The 15,727-nt window shown below is 41.8% G+C and overlaps 1 protein-coding gene across 1 annotated transcript in view; it reads left to right on the top strand.

Annotated features, from left to right (window-relative positions):
* The window catches only part of ZRSR2 (zinc finger CCCH-type, RNA binding motif and serine/arginine rich 2), a 62,284-nt gene extending 47,982 nt beyond the window's left edge, over positions 1 to 14,302 (top strand). Inside the window, exons 11-12 of the mRNA XM_088451575.1 lie at positions 5,593 to 6,404; positions 14,001 to 14,302. Coding sequence (XP_088307701.1) covers positions 5,593 to 6,392 — 800 coding nt within the window. The 3' untranslated portion in view covers positions 6,393 to 6,404; positions 14,001 to 14,302. The remainder of the gene's footprint in view (positions 1 to 5,592; positions 6,405 to 14,000) is intronic.
* The last annotated feature ends 1,425 nt before the right edge of the window (positions 14,303 to 15,727 follow it).

Here is a 15,727-nt window from a genome sequence, read left to right as displayed (position 1 = left end):
CAGATGCCTGGGTCCGAGAAGTGGTCTCTCAGGGGTATGCCCTCATTTTCAGGAGACCTTCCCAACAGAAGTTTTTTTGCACACATCCTCCATCAGATGCGGACAAGGCCTTAGCTTTTCAGGGAGTCATTCTCTCCCTGCTACAGGCAGGGGTAATAGTTCCAGTTCCTGTCTCTCAACAAGGAAGGGGTTATTATTCCAATCTGTTTCTGGTTCAGAAACCGAATAGGGCTTATCGCCCTATACTAAAACTAAAAACCCTCAACATGTTAATCCATGTACCCAAGTTTTGTTTGGAAACTCTTCGGTCAATTATTTTTGCAATGGAGACGGGGGATTACATGGTTTCCCTGGACATTCAGGTTGCATATCTGCATGTTCCTATTATACCATCCCACCAACAATTCTTATGGTTTGATGTTCTTCAGCAACATTACCAATTTCAGGCTCTACCCTTTGGCCTAACTACAGCTTTCCTGGTATTTACCAAAATAATGGCACTTAGGCGTCAGGGAGTCAGAATTCTGCTATAACTGGACGACCTTCTGATATTGGCACAGACTCCGGTTATGTTACAAAACCATCTATAAATGACCATAGCCTGCCTGGATCATCAATTGGAAGAAATCATCACTTTCTCCAACACAGCAGATGGTACATCTGGGAGCACTTCTGGATTCTCAAGTACAAAGGGTTTTTACCAGAGGATAAGATTGTGGCACTATCATTGCGAGTGCGCAAACTGCTACGCAAGTGAAGGGTATCCATTCTATCAGCAATGTAGGTCCTGGGATCAATGGTATCCACCTTCGACATGGTGGAGTATGTTCAGTTTAATTCCAGGCCTCTGCAAAGATGGAACGGACAGTATCCAGCTAATAAGGTCCCAGAGGATCCTTCTCACTCCAGAAGTTCATCTCTCCCTGGTGTGGTAGTTGAAAAAGGATCATCTGGACAAGGGGCACCCATTCTGGATTCCAAATTGGGTGCTTCTCACCACAGACCCCAGTCTTCACGGATGGGGGACAGTGACAGGTCATCACACCTTTCAGGGAACATGGATAAATCATGAAAGTCATCTGCCAATAAACATTGTGGAGCTGCGAGCAGTATACAAAGCACTTATCATGGCACAGGACCTGCTCCACAGCAGGCCGGTCCAGATCCAGTCTGACAACACTACTACAGTGGCTTATCTCAATCATCAGGGAGGCACACAAAGTCATGCAGCCATGAAGGAAGTGACAAAGATTCTGATTTGGGCAGAACGTCATCTTCCGGCCATCTCGACAATATTCATACCAGAGTCCTCAATTGGGAAGCAGACTCTAATTCATCAGGACATCCGGGTGGAGAGCCCACTCTCCGACATGTAAGTGTTTCAGCTCTTGGTGAACAAATGGGGTCTACCAGACGTAGACCTCATGGCATCACGTCACAACCACAAGGTCCCCAGGTCCAGAGACCCATCTGCAGCATTTGTGGATGCACTGGCAGTAAGATGGGACTTCAAGCTGGTGTATCTCTTTCCTCCAATTTCCCTCCTCCCAAGAGTCCTCAGGAAATTCAAACAGGAAGGCTGAACAGTAATACTAGTGGCTCCGGCTTGGCCCAGATGTCATTGGTTCACTGACATACAGTATATATCTATAGACAGTCCGTATCCTCTTCCTCTATGGCAGGATCAGTTAATGCAGGGTCCCTGCTGGCATCCAGACTTACCTCATGTGGCTTTGACGGCGTGGCTCTTGAATCTTCCATCTTAAGAGCCAAAGGTTTCTCCAGTTCTGTGAGTCAAATGATGCTTAGGGCACAAAAGCCTGCCTCTGCACGCATCTATTACAGGGTTTGGCATTCTTTTGGTCAATGGTGTAAACACAGGAACTATGATCTTAAGGTGTTTAGGGTTTCCCGGATACTGGCTTTTTCTCCAGGCTGGTTAAAGACCTTGGCCTCCGCCTGGCCACTTTGAAAGTGCATGTTCCTGCATTGTCAGTCTGGTTCCAGAGAAAAGATTGCTTCATTACCAGATGTTAGAATTTTTTTCAGGGAGTTCTGCAAGTTCAGCCTCCTTTTGTCCCACCAGAAGCACCGTGGGATCTGTCTTTGGTTCTTAAGGGGCTACAAGCTTCCCCATTTGAACCTCTGGTCTCTGTAGACTTGAAATGGTTAACTTGCTATCTTTTCTGCACACAGAGGGCCTCATTCAGAGGCGGTCGGAGGATGCAAGCGGTCGCTCAGAAACTGGGCGGCCACTTGCATCCTGACCGCCCGCCTCTGTTGCGGTCGTTAGGCTTGTGGGTTAACACCCTGGATCATCAATTGGAAGAAATCATCACTTTCTCCAACACAGCTCTAACGACCGCTCTGGTGATGGTCGCGATGGTCAGAGACCATCGTGACCATCGGGGCTTACGACGAGACCCTAGGGTAGGGCTCACTTGTCGTAAGCCCTGGAGAGCTTCTGGCTCTGTCAGAGCTGGAAGCTCTCCACTGACATCACTAGTGATGTCAGTGGGGCCTCCCCCAAACGGTAGGCGTTCCCACGGGAACGCCTCCGTTTGGGCTGCCACCCCCCCCGGCCCGCCTTCCAAACGGGGCGAGCTGTCAATCAACATCGACAGCTCGCCCCATTTGGATCGAGACCCGCAACGACCGGCGCTGTCGGTCGTAGCGGGTCTCACGCATGCGCACGACGGTGCCGGCGCCGTCGTGCGCATGCTCTGTGGGGGGCCATCGACCCGGTCCGAGCGTATCGGCGCTAACGACCGGGTCTGAATGACTCCCAGAGTCTCTGATTGGGCAGCGCTTCCTTGTCGCTTCCCATTTTTGATTTTTCACCAGGATAGAGCTGTTCTTTGTTACAAGGGAGGGTTACCTGCCTAAGGTAGTGTCCCGTTTTCATGTAAATGAAATTGTAGTTCCAGCTTTTCAGACTCCAGACCTCTCTGTATGTGAAGCCTCCCTGGATGTAGTTCGTGTTCTCCGTACATATGTGGAGTGTACAAACTGTGTTAGAAAATCAGATGCTCTTTGTGTATTATATGGTTTTCACAAACGAGGATGGCCAGCTAACAAGCAGACCCTCGCTCGATGGTTACATATGACTATCGCTCAGGTGTTCACACAGGCTGATCTCCCTCTCCCAAACACGGTGACAGCACATTCTACTCGGTCTGTAGGGTCATCATGGGAATTTAGTCAAGGTGCCTCTGCTGAACAATTGTGCAAGGCAGCCACGTGGTCTTCTGTTCACACTTTTCTTAGGTTCTACGCCTTTGATACTTTTGCCTCTCAGGATGCTTCCTTTGAGTGACGCGTTCTTTCTGCTAAGGAGCGTCCCCCACCCTTAGGGGAACTGCTTTAGGACATCCCCATGGTATCCCTGTGGATCCCTATGGACCCTGAAAAAGAAAATAATAAGAGTTATGGTAGACTTACCATTGATAACTTTGTCTTCGAGGTCCATAGGGTTATTTTTCTTTCGGTCACGGATTCCCTCATCTTGTGTGTGAGTGCTTCTGGTGTACGATTATTCTTCCTTCTCCTGCCTTGAGGCTCGTTTACAAAACTGAATGCCTGTGGCTCGGGGCGGGGTATATATGGGGAGGACCCGAGGCATCCTGGGAGCTGAAAGCTTTAACTGTTTGGTGCCTGGCTCCAACCACATTACCCCAACGTATCCCTGTGGACCTCGAAGAAAGAGTTATCAACGGTAATTCTACCATAACTCTCTTATTTTTAAGAATGTGGGCGGTAACCAGAGTACCGAGGGAAACCCACACAAGCACAGGGAGAATATACAAAATCCACACAGTGCTGTAGTGGGTATCGAACCCATGACTTCAGTGCTATGAGGCAGTAATCCTAACCATTACACCGTCTGTGCTGCCCCATCATCTCCATGTATAAATCTAATTTCTTGAAACAGTCACATATAGGTGGGGAATTACCAGACTTCCAATATAGAATAATATAACAGGATAATATATTTAGCAGCAGTACTCCGATGCTTCAGTAAGGATTTTTTTATATTTTAAGATGGGCATATCAATATAATGAAAGAGCCACAAACATATCAGAGGAAATATCATCCCCCACATTGCTTTTTTTCAAAATCGTTGTTGCCTAATATTCTGTAATTTTGGGACAATACCACAAGATGTGAGCAGGGGTACCAAAAGGGAGGCCACCCCGCCACCGATCATCTTGCGATTGGGGGACATTTTGTGGAGGACACTTGGACATCTATACTACCTGGTTATAAAATTATAGTGTATATCAATAACTGACATACTAGTGCAGTGGTTCTCAAACTCGGTCCACAGGACCCCACACAGGTCAAGTTTTCCAGGTCACCTAGCAGGAGCACAGGTGTATTCATTACTCACTGACATATTTTAAAAGATCCACAGGCGGAGCTTTATGATTCTGTGAGGAGATTTGGAAAATATGCACTGTTTTGGGGTCCTGAGGACCTGTGTACTAGTGTATATTGTTTGTTGTCAAGAATTAAATTGAAGTCCCTCTGTCAGGCCCAGGGAAAACTAGGGAAGGGTGCAGGATAATGGAAATCTTATCAATTGGTGAAAGAGTGTTTGATAGGTTCTGTGAAGGAGCACCAAACTTCAAAAGGGAATAGGTCTCTACTTCAGGAGTGATGTATTACTAAATAGTGCAGAAAATTAAGAATTTGATGGTATGTCCAAAACTCCTGGGAAGTCAGATGGATCCCTATGGACCCTGAAGAAGAAATATACTTGTAGGTTAATTGGCTCCCAACAAAAATTAATCCTAGTGTGTATGTGTGTGCATATGATTGGGAACATAGATTGTAAGCTCCAGACGGAGACCCTGCGGTAGGGTTTCCCTGCCACAAGCCCTGGAGTGATTTTGGCTCTATCAGAGCCAAAATCACTCCCACTGACATCACTAGTGATGTCAGTGGGGCCGGCTTCAGACGGTAGGCGTTCCCATGGGAACGCCTCCGTCTGGCAGGCACACCCACCAAAGGGGGCGTGCTGTCAATCAACATCGACAACACGCCCCCTTTGGTGCGAGACCCGGAGCAATGGAAAGCCCGTTGCTCCCTGGGTCTCGCGCATGCGCACGACGGAGCTCCCTCCGTCGTGCGCATGCGCAGTGGGGAACATCGACCCGCTTGCGAGTGTCCTGACGCTCACGAGCGGGTCTGAATGACCCCCTATGTGTGCACTATATAAATAACTGATAATAAATAAATAATAAAAAAAGATATTTCCCTGTCCCTGTGATGGATAACTATTTTCAATTTGTATCTACCTGATCTTACTGGGTAGACTGTAAGGAATCCCCGAAATACCTATTTTACGTGAGCTCCTCATAACCCCTCTCTTCCCTTCCATCTTCCCTCCTGTTTCTCCCCTTTTGTCTTTACTATTGCTTATACTGCTTCATATGTTATGATCTGTTGCCCAATGTTAGGCTTACATTGGAAAATGTACCAGTGTCTTTATTTCGTTCATTATCAGCTTACTGTTTTTGTATTCTTTGGTACTTAATAGAGATTGTAAAACAAAAAGTCTCATAACTGTTTTCTATTTATTTGTGTAGGGTTATTTGAAAGGCAAAAATGTCCCAGAGGAAAACATTGCAATTTCTTGCATGTCTTCAGGAACCCAAATAATGAATTCTGGGAAGCCAGCAGAGATCTTCATATGTCACCAGACAGAAGTAGCTTCTCTGAGAGAAGGGATCGGACAGGAAGATACGATGACCATTGGATCTCCAGGAGATACCGCAGCCCTAGCCTAGACTCCAAAAGAAATGGGGATTCCAGCAGAAAAAAAAGCAGCCACCAAAAAACCAAGAAGACGCACCACTCTCGTAGATCAAGAAGCAAAGAAAGGAGGTCACGCAGCAGGGGCAGAAAAAAACACAAGCACAAAATCCATACCCGTAATTCTAGATCAGAAAGCCGCAGCCGAAAGAGCAGAAGTCGTTCTAGATCCAGAAGCCATGGCAAAAAGAGTAAAAGTCGTTCTAGATCCAGAGTCCGTGGCAGAAGTAGCAGAAGTCATGGCAAGAAGAGCAGAAGTCATTCTAGATCCAGAAGCCGTGGCAAAAAGAGCAGAAGTCGTTCTAAATCCAGAAGCCGTGGCAAAAAGAGCAGAAGCCATTCTAGATCCAGAAGTCGTGGCAAAAAGAGCAGAAGTCGTTCTAAATCAAGAAGCCGTGTCAAAAAGAGCAGAAGTCGTTCTAGATCCAGAAGTCGTGGCAAAAAGAGCAGAAGCCGTTCTAAATCCAGAAGCCGTGGTAAAAATAGCAGAAGTCGTTCTCGATCCAGAAGTCGTGGCAGAAGACGGTCAAAAAACAGAGAGAGGAGCCCACAAAGCCCTAATGTGCATAAATAGAACTGTGTCAAGGTAGATTACTTATTGGTTATCCTAAATATAACTTTAGACCTGCCTAAGACTGTACTATATATTATGTGGAAGTAATTTCCAAATAACAGTTATTACTTTATTTTATATGCCTTGTATGCCAACAAGACATACAGTTTTGAAAAATAGACAACATACCGCATAAAATGAGATGGCCCCTAATTTTATTGATACCATGATGGAGGCGATCTGGGCATTACAACTTTTCTGCAGTGTAGGGTGTTATTGTCTGGTGATCACCAGACACCAACTACTAACGGGCATATTGTTCGAAATTCCACTTTCATATGAAAATGTCCTGATCTAGTAAGTGCCAAAGTGTGAGAGATGCACATTAAGTCAGTTCTACTAGTATTTTGGCAGTGCAGCTTGATATTGTTTGGCGGTTACCACACAAACATTTAGGAGCTACATCATTTGAAAGAGGGGACTTTCCTCCTTCAAATAAGGGTGCCCCTTAGTTTATTGAACCGAGGATGAGGGAAATATTCAGTTCGATCCCTGGACTTCAGAATTATTTCTGCAGTGCAGGAGTGTTCTATTGTGATCACCAGAGAAAAAATTATTCGCTGTCACTCAAGGGTACCGCTGAGTCTGTGGGTGGTAGGATGTGCTCTCTGCATAATTTCTTACAAGCCAGGAATTAGTGTAGAGTTTTGTCTGGAAGTGGCTGGCCTTAATTACAGCATTGCATTCCGTCACACTGACATACACACTCCTGCAGTACTTAGGGCAGGGGTGGCCAAACTTTTGGACTCTGTGATCTACTTATAAAGTTAAAAACCTTTTGTGATCTACCGAGCACAAAAAAGGGCATGGCATGCAAAAAAGGGGCGTCACCCTACAGCAAGAGGCGTGGAAGATTGGAGTTTTATTCTATGATTGTGCCATTGTGGGACATGTTTGTTTTTGGTTTATATCATTATGTGGAGTTTTAAAGCCTCCAGTTTTTTTTCTATAGGCATTACATAATTTGTGCAGAGTGTCACATTATAGTTTTTCTGTTTGTATATTGTGAAAACCCACATAGTATCCCCACTTCAAATTACGCCACACATGTCCATAAATTAAGTTATCTATGGTTTGATTTCTTTGCACGTGTGGATTGCATGGGTTATTGCTGACATTTGGTGAAAATTTAAACACAATAATCCCATTACAAATAGATTTACTGAGAAAAATGTCGATATGTTCAGTACTTATTTTACCCACTGTATATTTACACTAGTTAAATAATGCAGACTTTATAATTTGAACATTTATTGGAAGAAAATTATATTTGCCATACATCTTGGTACACTTGGAATTTAATAGTGTCCCTATGAAATTTTAAATTGACAGATGTGTTGGTCATTTTATTCAGTTTCTACTGCATTAAGGTTAACAAACAGCAATATTTTCACAATATTATTTGCCACAGTGATCTGTGTGCCCATCTGCTACATGTAAAATAACCATAGGTGTCGTTGGTGCTTGTCTTTAATGCTCCTGCCCCTTAGCATTATAATAAGATGTTTTAAAATCAACACAACTAATTCTTTATGAAAGTTGTGTTGACAAAAGAGATTTAGAACATTCCAAGCAAAGAATGAAATCAGACCCTTAAACATATTGGGGCTTATGTAATAGGTTGTGAGCTGCAGCCGCTGTGGGAACTCCTGCGAGTCTTCCCGTATTTTTAAAGCGGCAATCATTTTAAAGGCAAATCCAGCTTGGTTGTGAGCAGCGGCTGCAGCTCACAACCTATTACATAAGCCCCATTGACTTATTTGCAGCACTGGGGACTAAGTAGGTTATTCTTTATAGAGCGGGATACAGTAAGAGCCTCGCTCGATGTATCTCCATTATGTTTACAGTACCGTAATATTCGTAAATGCAAGAGCATATCACACAACTACTCATCTATGGGACCCTGTTTTTAAAAAAATTTCCCTCTAAAGCTTGATACACACTATACAATGTGTGTACCCAGAGACGGAACAACGCAATGTAATGAGTGACAAAAAGCACTAAAATACCCAATGTACAACAGCACAATGTATCGTTCCATGCTGCATGTAGCAGTATGGCATCATTCATTGCACTGTACCATTTGCTGTGCAAAACAGCAGATGGGACGATACGATGAACAAAAATCGCGAATGATGGATCGGGTGTACACACGGGTGAGGATTTTAAAATCTACAGTAAAAATGTAGACTATGTCTGGATAGACACCAGGGGGTAAATTTACTAAAGTGAGAGTTTTTAGAGGAGAGTTTTAAAAGTGATGTTGCCCATAGCAACCAATCAGATTCTACTTAACATTTAATTAGCACCTTCTAGAAGATAATAGCTAGAATCTGATTGGTTGCTATGGGCAACATCACTTTTAAAACTCTCTTCTAAAAACTCTCACTTTAGTAAATTTACCCCCAGATGTTAGACAATAAGTTGACAGGGACAAAAGGTCGCCATGTAAGAAGGTCAACACGGAAATGATAGCCATAAAAATTATCGCCACGTGTGGGTTTTTTCCCTAACCCTCTTCACCCTAACCAGTGTGGCAGGAGAACAATAGTCCCCATCGACGTATTAATTTATGTAACTGCTTATTCTCCTAGTTTCCTGTTTAAAAAAATCTAGGTGTTCCAAAACCCATTTGACTTTGCCCTATTGTCTCCAGCAGAATACCTTTAAAAACTTAATTAATTTGATTTGTAATTGATAGAAGTTAATCAATAAGAGGGTCTGCTGATTATTGTTATTTTTCTTCTGTAAAGTATAACATTTAGAAATGTTACCTAACCATATATAGTTTCATTAAAATGTGTGATTGTTTTTTACTTTGTTTATGTTGATAAATTAGATGTTTACATTTATAATCTTTTAAATCTATCAGGGGTATTCAATATGGGTGCGATAACATCGTTTTTGCGTTAATATCGGAGGTATGACGTCATTATCGCAGGTTTTACTTTTACACGGTATTCAATTTCAAAGACTTAGCGCAGTTTTGAAAAGTCTTTGATAAAGAACGGGGATAACTTTTCACCATTGAATAGGTGTCGAAAAAAAGTGCAGAATTGGGGTTTAGGGGTGCAGGCTTAAAAAAAATAGCCTGCACCCCTGGGACTGACATTTAAAAAAGAACTGTGTCAAAAAAAACTTAAAAAAAAAAATAGGGACACCCCAAAAAATTAATTTAAAAATTGGGGTGAAAAAAAAAATGGGAAAAAATTGTTTAACAATAGAGAAATAGGTTCAGGGCTATTCTGCAAGTATGCGGCAGGTGTTTTCTAGAATAGAATTATAGCGGCAGGTGCACAAATGCAGAATTTTTAAAAACTTACTTTAGGGACATAAAAATATGCTAGTACCCATTTTCATGTATCCCAAACTTGATGGGACCACTTAAAAAAAACGAAATAAATAACCCAAGTGCTTTTCTGCATCACTTCTTCAATGTCGTAAAAAACACCTGCTGCGGCTATTTAAATCCCCAACTTTCAATTAAAGGCTAAAACAGGGGTACCCATAGTGATTCCCCCATGTTTTTACTACTTTAGGGGGGTCTTACAATTTTTTTAAGGAAAAATTCGTAACTTTACGCAAATCCAACTTCAGAGTTTCCCGTTTTCGTTAATTTTATATTGAATACGGGTATAAGCGGGAGCGCGCCCGATACTTTAACGCAGGTAAAAACTCCGATATGAAATGTTAACTTCGACAGTGAAGTTAACGTTTTATATTGAATACCCCTCTATGAATTCAAAGTTTGTGCAGTTGGGTTTCCACAATAAGGAGAAGGTGCAACACACTATTTGTTGTGGTTTGTGAACAACTGTATTTGTGTGCAGTTTCATTATCACAGTATTGGGGGAAACTCTATATGATGAAATAGTTTTTAATCCAGTCATTGCGATTGTATTTTAATCTGACAGAGCAGAAAAAAAAATCTGTGCATTTGCAATGTAGGAAATTTGTAGGATTGATGGATATTATGGTATGATTACAGCACACACTTCAATCTGATCTGGATTTATCTGCTTGGGCTGGCCATTAGATTAAATTGCATCTAATGTCCACCTATAGCTGTTGATTCAATAAATAATAATGGAATTGAATGGATTGTATTCACTCCCTCCCCCAGCAACTTTGTTAATGTGTTGTATATTTGCTGTGGTTTTAAATCCATAGAATGTGACTTGGCACCTTCAACATCACATGCAGGCCACACACAGCATGCCACAGTGGAACAGAGAGGTTACAGTTTGCTCAATATGGATAAGGGACCATACCAACATAATATTTACTGTCCATTTCTTTGCAATGTCAAAACACTTTATACTGCACATCAAATCCCTAGGACTTCAGTCATTTAAGAACAAACAGAACTCTTCCCCCCCCCCCCCTTCCCTTTAAGATAAAACTTAAAGGATAATATAGAAACCTGATGGTCCCATGAAATACACAGCAAACCCTTACCAGGTTATTTTGTACGATCTTGCACTGGTTACAACGTTGCAGTATTCTGCCATATAGTGCACTTATTTAATTATCACTCTGCCTTTATTTTTTGCTTGAACAGTTCAGATCTAAAAGTGTAAAAGTTAATCCTTTATTTTTTATAAGTCAGATGGGAAAACAAATTTGGATTTAAGCTTAAATACAGAAATGTAATACCTAAACTCCACAGGATTTTTAACAGCTTTTTGAGTTAAGAAATGCTAAAAAGGATTCCACTTTTGAAAAGGGCTCTACTGCACTCTGCAGATATAGAAACAGATATTTGGATGTGTTTCCTAGAAGCGCAGTGTCGGCTCTGTGTTAATGACTTTCTGGACACTTTATTTTTTTTTAATGGTTTTAGTCTCTTGTAACGTTGTTGTTTATTAGTGGTCCACATCTCCCAATTAGTATGAGCAAGTGGCTCCTGGGCAGCCCTCACTAACCATGGGTGATTCTCCAGGTATAAAAGAATATAGGAATTTGAAAGTTAATTTTATACATTGACTGCTTTACCAAAACATCAGGCTGGATTTTTGAACGGTTTATCTACTCCGCTACTTTGACAGCCACTCTGTGCGATCTAAATAGGCTTTATTATCTGGAGACATAAATTACCGATGGTGGTGAGCAGCTGCCGGACCACAATTGGTGAAAGGTGGCTTGCTGAAAATTTTTTTAATTATTCCATCTTTTTTTTTACAAATTATTTTAAGAATTTTCTTCATCAGTTTTATATGATTGATCTCATTAAAAAATGTATCTAATTTTTTTATATAAACGTGACCCAAGATCCTCATTCCTTAATACTTGTATACTATCCAGTAACCATGGACTCTTGAACCTAGGCATGGCTTTTGTTTTTCTCCACAGTATTTAAAATCTAATTTATGTCCATAGAAGGAGGACTAATATTCTATTTTTGATATATCTGGCAACAGAAAAATCACTATTGTCTGCTCAGATTCATGAAGGTCTTCTTTAACTTAATAGAAATGAAAATATAAATAGCTGATCTTCCTTGCCCACACTCACAGGAGTACACAGCTGTTTCACAGAATTAATTTGTTAGTAACTACAGAAAAATGGAGTACACTCATTGATGGCATGTCGTTGGCTTATTGACAGTCAGAATGTTGACAAGCACAAGGGGGGCAGCGATATGTGGAATCCAGCATTGGTAGTAATGCGATGTACAGCATCAGCACTATGTCTGCTTTACAGCAATACATTATGCTTTGCTATCATGTTTAAGGTTCTACAGCCGACATAGTTACAATGCTGTACATCTCATTACTACCATGGGCCATATTCAATTAGACGCGAAAAGCCAAGATCCACGGAAAAGTATCGCCGATCTCGGCTTTTCGCGTAGCAGAAACTTATCTCCGTATTCAATTGCACCCGCTTTTTGCGTACGCGGAAAGTCAATGCAATGTAATAGGCGAAAAAGATTTGCCTCTGAATAGCAGGAGAAAAGTAGTGCAACATTTTTATTTTGGGGTGCAAAGGTGGGGAAACCATTCAGAACCCTTGGGACAGCCCCCCAAAGGACAACTGTGTCAAAAAATTCTGGAAAAAAGTTAACACCCCAAAAAAGTACTTTCATTTTGGGGGCGAAAAAGTAAAAAGTGGGGGGACAAGCATAAAAACTAGCGGAATAGACTTTTTGGGGGTCTGCAATGATGGGTCAGGTGTTTTTTTGATTGCAGGTGCTTGCAACAAGTGCGTTTTTCAATATTTTTTTTTACTTCACTTTAGAGACTTTAAAACATGCTTGTACCTATTTTCAAGTACCCCAAATTTGACAGGACTACTTATTTTCAAGTGTCCCGGGATTTTGGTGGAAAAGAGGTATAAGTTAGATTTAGAACCATGGGCGATGGGTATATTTTATAAACATTAGGAATGTCAACACACACAAGGGGGGCAGTGGTATGTCAAACCCAACATGGGGCAGTATTCAATTAGTTTTGCGTCCGCAATAATGTTTTGCCTGACCGACTTTCCGCCTACATCGCGTGTTTTGGATGCGGAAACTTATCGTGCACACCCCCGCTATCCGCCCTATTCAATTCCAAACCACACGAAAATGGCAAGCCGCGAAGTCGGAACAGGCGGAAAGTGCTGTCTGAAATGGGCAAATCAGCCTGAACCACCAAAAAAGATGCTCTAACATTGGGGATCAATGTAGATGTGCCGAATTGTCCTAATAAAGCTATTTGGGGTACTTAAGTCGTTTCAACAGCTTCTTATTAGCGTCTTTGCACAAGTAGTGAAGAATGGCATTAAGTATTTTTGGACCCCACAGGCTGGACCCGTGGTATTGCTAGGGCTTACCTCTGACGGTGTTTAGAGATTACATAATCTATAGTCAGGGAGTAATGCTGGGTACACACTGGCCGATATATTGGCTGATCAATTGATCGGCCAATATATTGTGCCCCCGTCGGCCAGTGTGTACAGACGATATGTCTGTGAACGACGTCGTTCACAGATATATCGCATTGGCTGTGCTGCACAGCCAATGAACAGATATGTCTGCAGATATATCTGTCCATCGGCAAGTGTGTACGGGTGATCAGCCGATCGCCCGTACACAGGGGCGCAGAGAGGGGGGGAACCGCGAGCGGTTACTACTTACCAGGGTCCGGCACAGTTCCCCATCCACAGAAGCCCAGCACACGCTGCTGTGTGCTGGGCTGCACTAGGAGACTGTCCGAGGCTGCTAAAGCATCAGCCCGAGCAGTCTCCTATGCCAAGGGGGAGCGATCACAGCCGCTGCTTTTCAATCCCATTCCGTGAGCACCTCCATTGAGTTAGAACTACAGTGGGCCATTGTATAGATTTGTTGTTATGCAAGAAGGGGACAATTATTAGCAATATATTTTAGAATTGTTTTTTTCCTCTATAAAAGCTATTGTATATAAGCCTGTTAAAATGTTGTTTTACATCTTGAGTAACAATGTTTTCATTGCCGATTTTATACTAGATTGTTTATTGATGTAATTGTGATTTCTATTATAGGTGTATGGATATAATATATATACTTCATAGTGCTATACTGATCTAATGATATATGTTTTCCAGGACATTATGGTTGCAGATGGACGGCAGATTCATGGCATGCCCGGTGTCCATCTATGGATACAATGTATCCTCATATATGGATTGTGGGACGGTTACCATTATCAGAGCTGATTGTCACCAATGTGATGATGAATTATTGGTTTCCTCAAACTTCCATCTCAGTTCTTGGAAATAAATTTACCAGAAGCATCTGTATGTTCATGTGTTTATCAGACTCTTGCACACACAAGTTGTGATATCTTTGTACATTTTTCTATTTATCAAAGTGTAAATATTTTTAAAATAAAAAGTATTTGAAATTATTTCTATGGATATGTTATTTTTTTAATTTTTGTTTTCAAGACTACAAGGGTTTAATTTTGGGCAAAAAAACATTTTGCAAAATTACTGTCATTTTTTGTAGTTGTACTTACACCTACCATTGCTTCAGGTTGGAGCTTAAACAGTGCAGGGGAGATGATGGGGGTTATCTGTTATAAGACCGGTCTCTGGTAGTGCAACTAAACCAGTATACAAACTCCTGACATTTCTTAAAGCGTCTTGGAAATGATGATTAAAATACTGTGCTCTCTAAACTCTGCATCTCAGAAGTAAATGCCATACTGGGTTGGAGTAATTCTATCTACTCTACTCGAGACAGCCAATATACAGCCAGACAGTTGTTGTGAAACTACAAGTCTAAACTACAATGTTTCAATAAACATACATATGGTATTGCTAAAATTCAAAAACAATACAGGGGGTGAATGAGCTGTGAAATGGACATAGGGGGGAATTCAATTAACTGCGGTAATATACAGTGTGGTAATTAATCCCCCAGGGCTATTCATTTAGCCATGCTGACAGCCTGCACTTAACTGAGATTTATTTTCGGGTCTGATGAGACCCGAAAATAAATCCCGATAATTAGGCTGTTAACGGGTGAAAAGACCCCGTTAGCGCATACGTCCATTAACTTTTCACTGATTCTATGTGTTAATGCCTGTTAAAACGTGATTTAACGGGCGTTAAAAAGGGCTTTAATTGAATAGTCCCGGGCATTAAAGCCAGAGTCTACCATCCTTTTCAATACCTGTTAATTTGACGGGTCTAATTGAATTCCCCCCATAGTAGTTATAATTGCATAGGAAGCCGCACTGCATGAATTTATCTTAGTCTCCTGCTTGCTGTTCCAATCTAGTTCTCTATGAGCGTTATATACAGCCATGGCCAAAAGTTTGGAGAATGACACAAGTATTGGTTTTCACAAAGTTTTCTGCTTCAGTGTTTTTAGACCTTTTTGTCAGATGTTACTATGGTATACTGAAGTCAAATTACAGGCATTTCTTAAGTGTCAAAGGCTTTTATTGACAATTACATTAAGTTTATGCAAAGAGTCAATATTTGCAGTGTTGACTCTTCTCTTTCAAGACCTCTGCAATTCGCCCTGGCATGCTGTCAATCAACTTCTGGGCCACATACTGACTGATGGCCGCCCATTCTTGCCTTATCAATTCTTGGAGTTTGTCAGAATTTGTGGGTTTGTGTTTGTCCACCCGCCTCTTGAGGATTGACCACAAGTTCTCAATGGAATTAAGGTCTGGGGAGTTACCTGGCTATGGACCCAAAATTTCGATGTTTTGTTCCCCGAGCCACTTAGTTATCACTTTTGACTTATGTCAAGGTGCTCCATCATACTGAAAAAGGCATTGTTAGTCACCAAACTGTTCTTGGATGGTTGGGAGAGG

Source organism: Taudactylus pleione, unplaced genomic scaffold (genome assembly GCF_031769625.1).
Source record: "Taudactylus pleione unplaced genomic scaffold, aTauple2 ptg000026l, whole genome shotgun sequence".
NCBI lineage: Eukaryota > Metazoa > Chordata > Amphibia > Anura > Myobatrachidae > Taudactylus > Taudactylus pleione.
The sequence above is the reverse complement of the archived record's forward strand: the minus strand, read 5'-3'. Positions and strand labels throughout refer to the sequence as shown.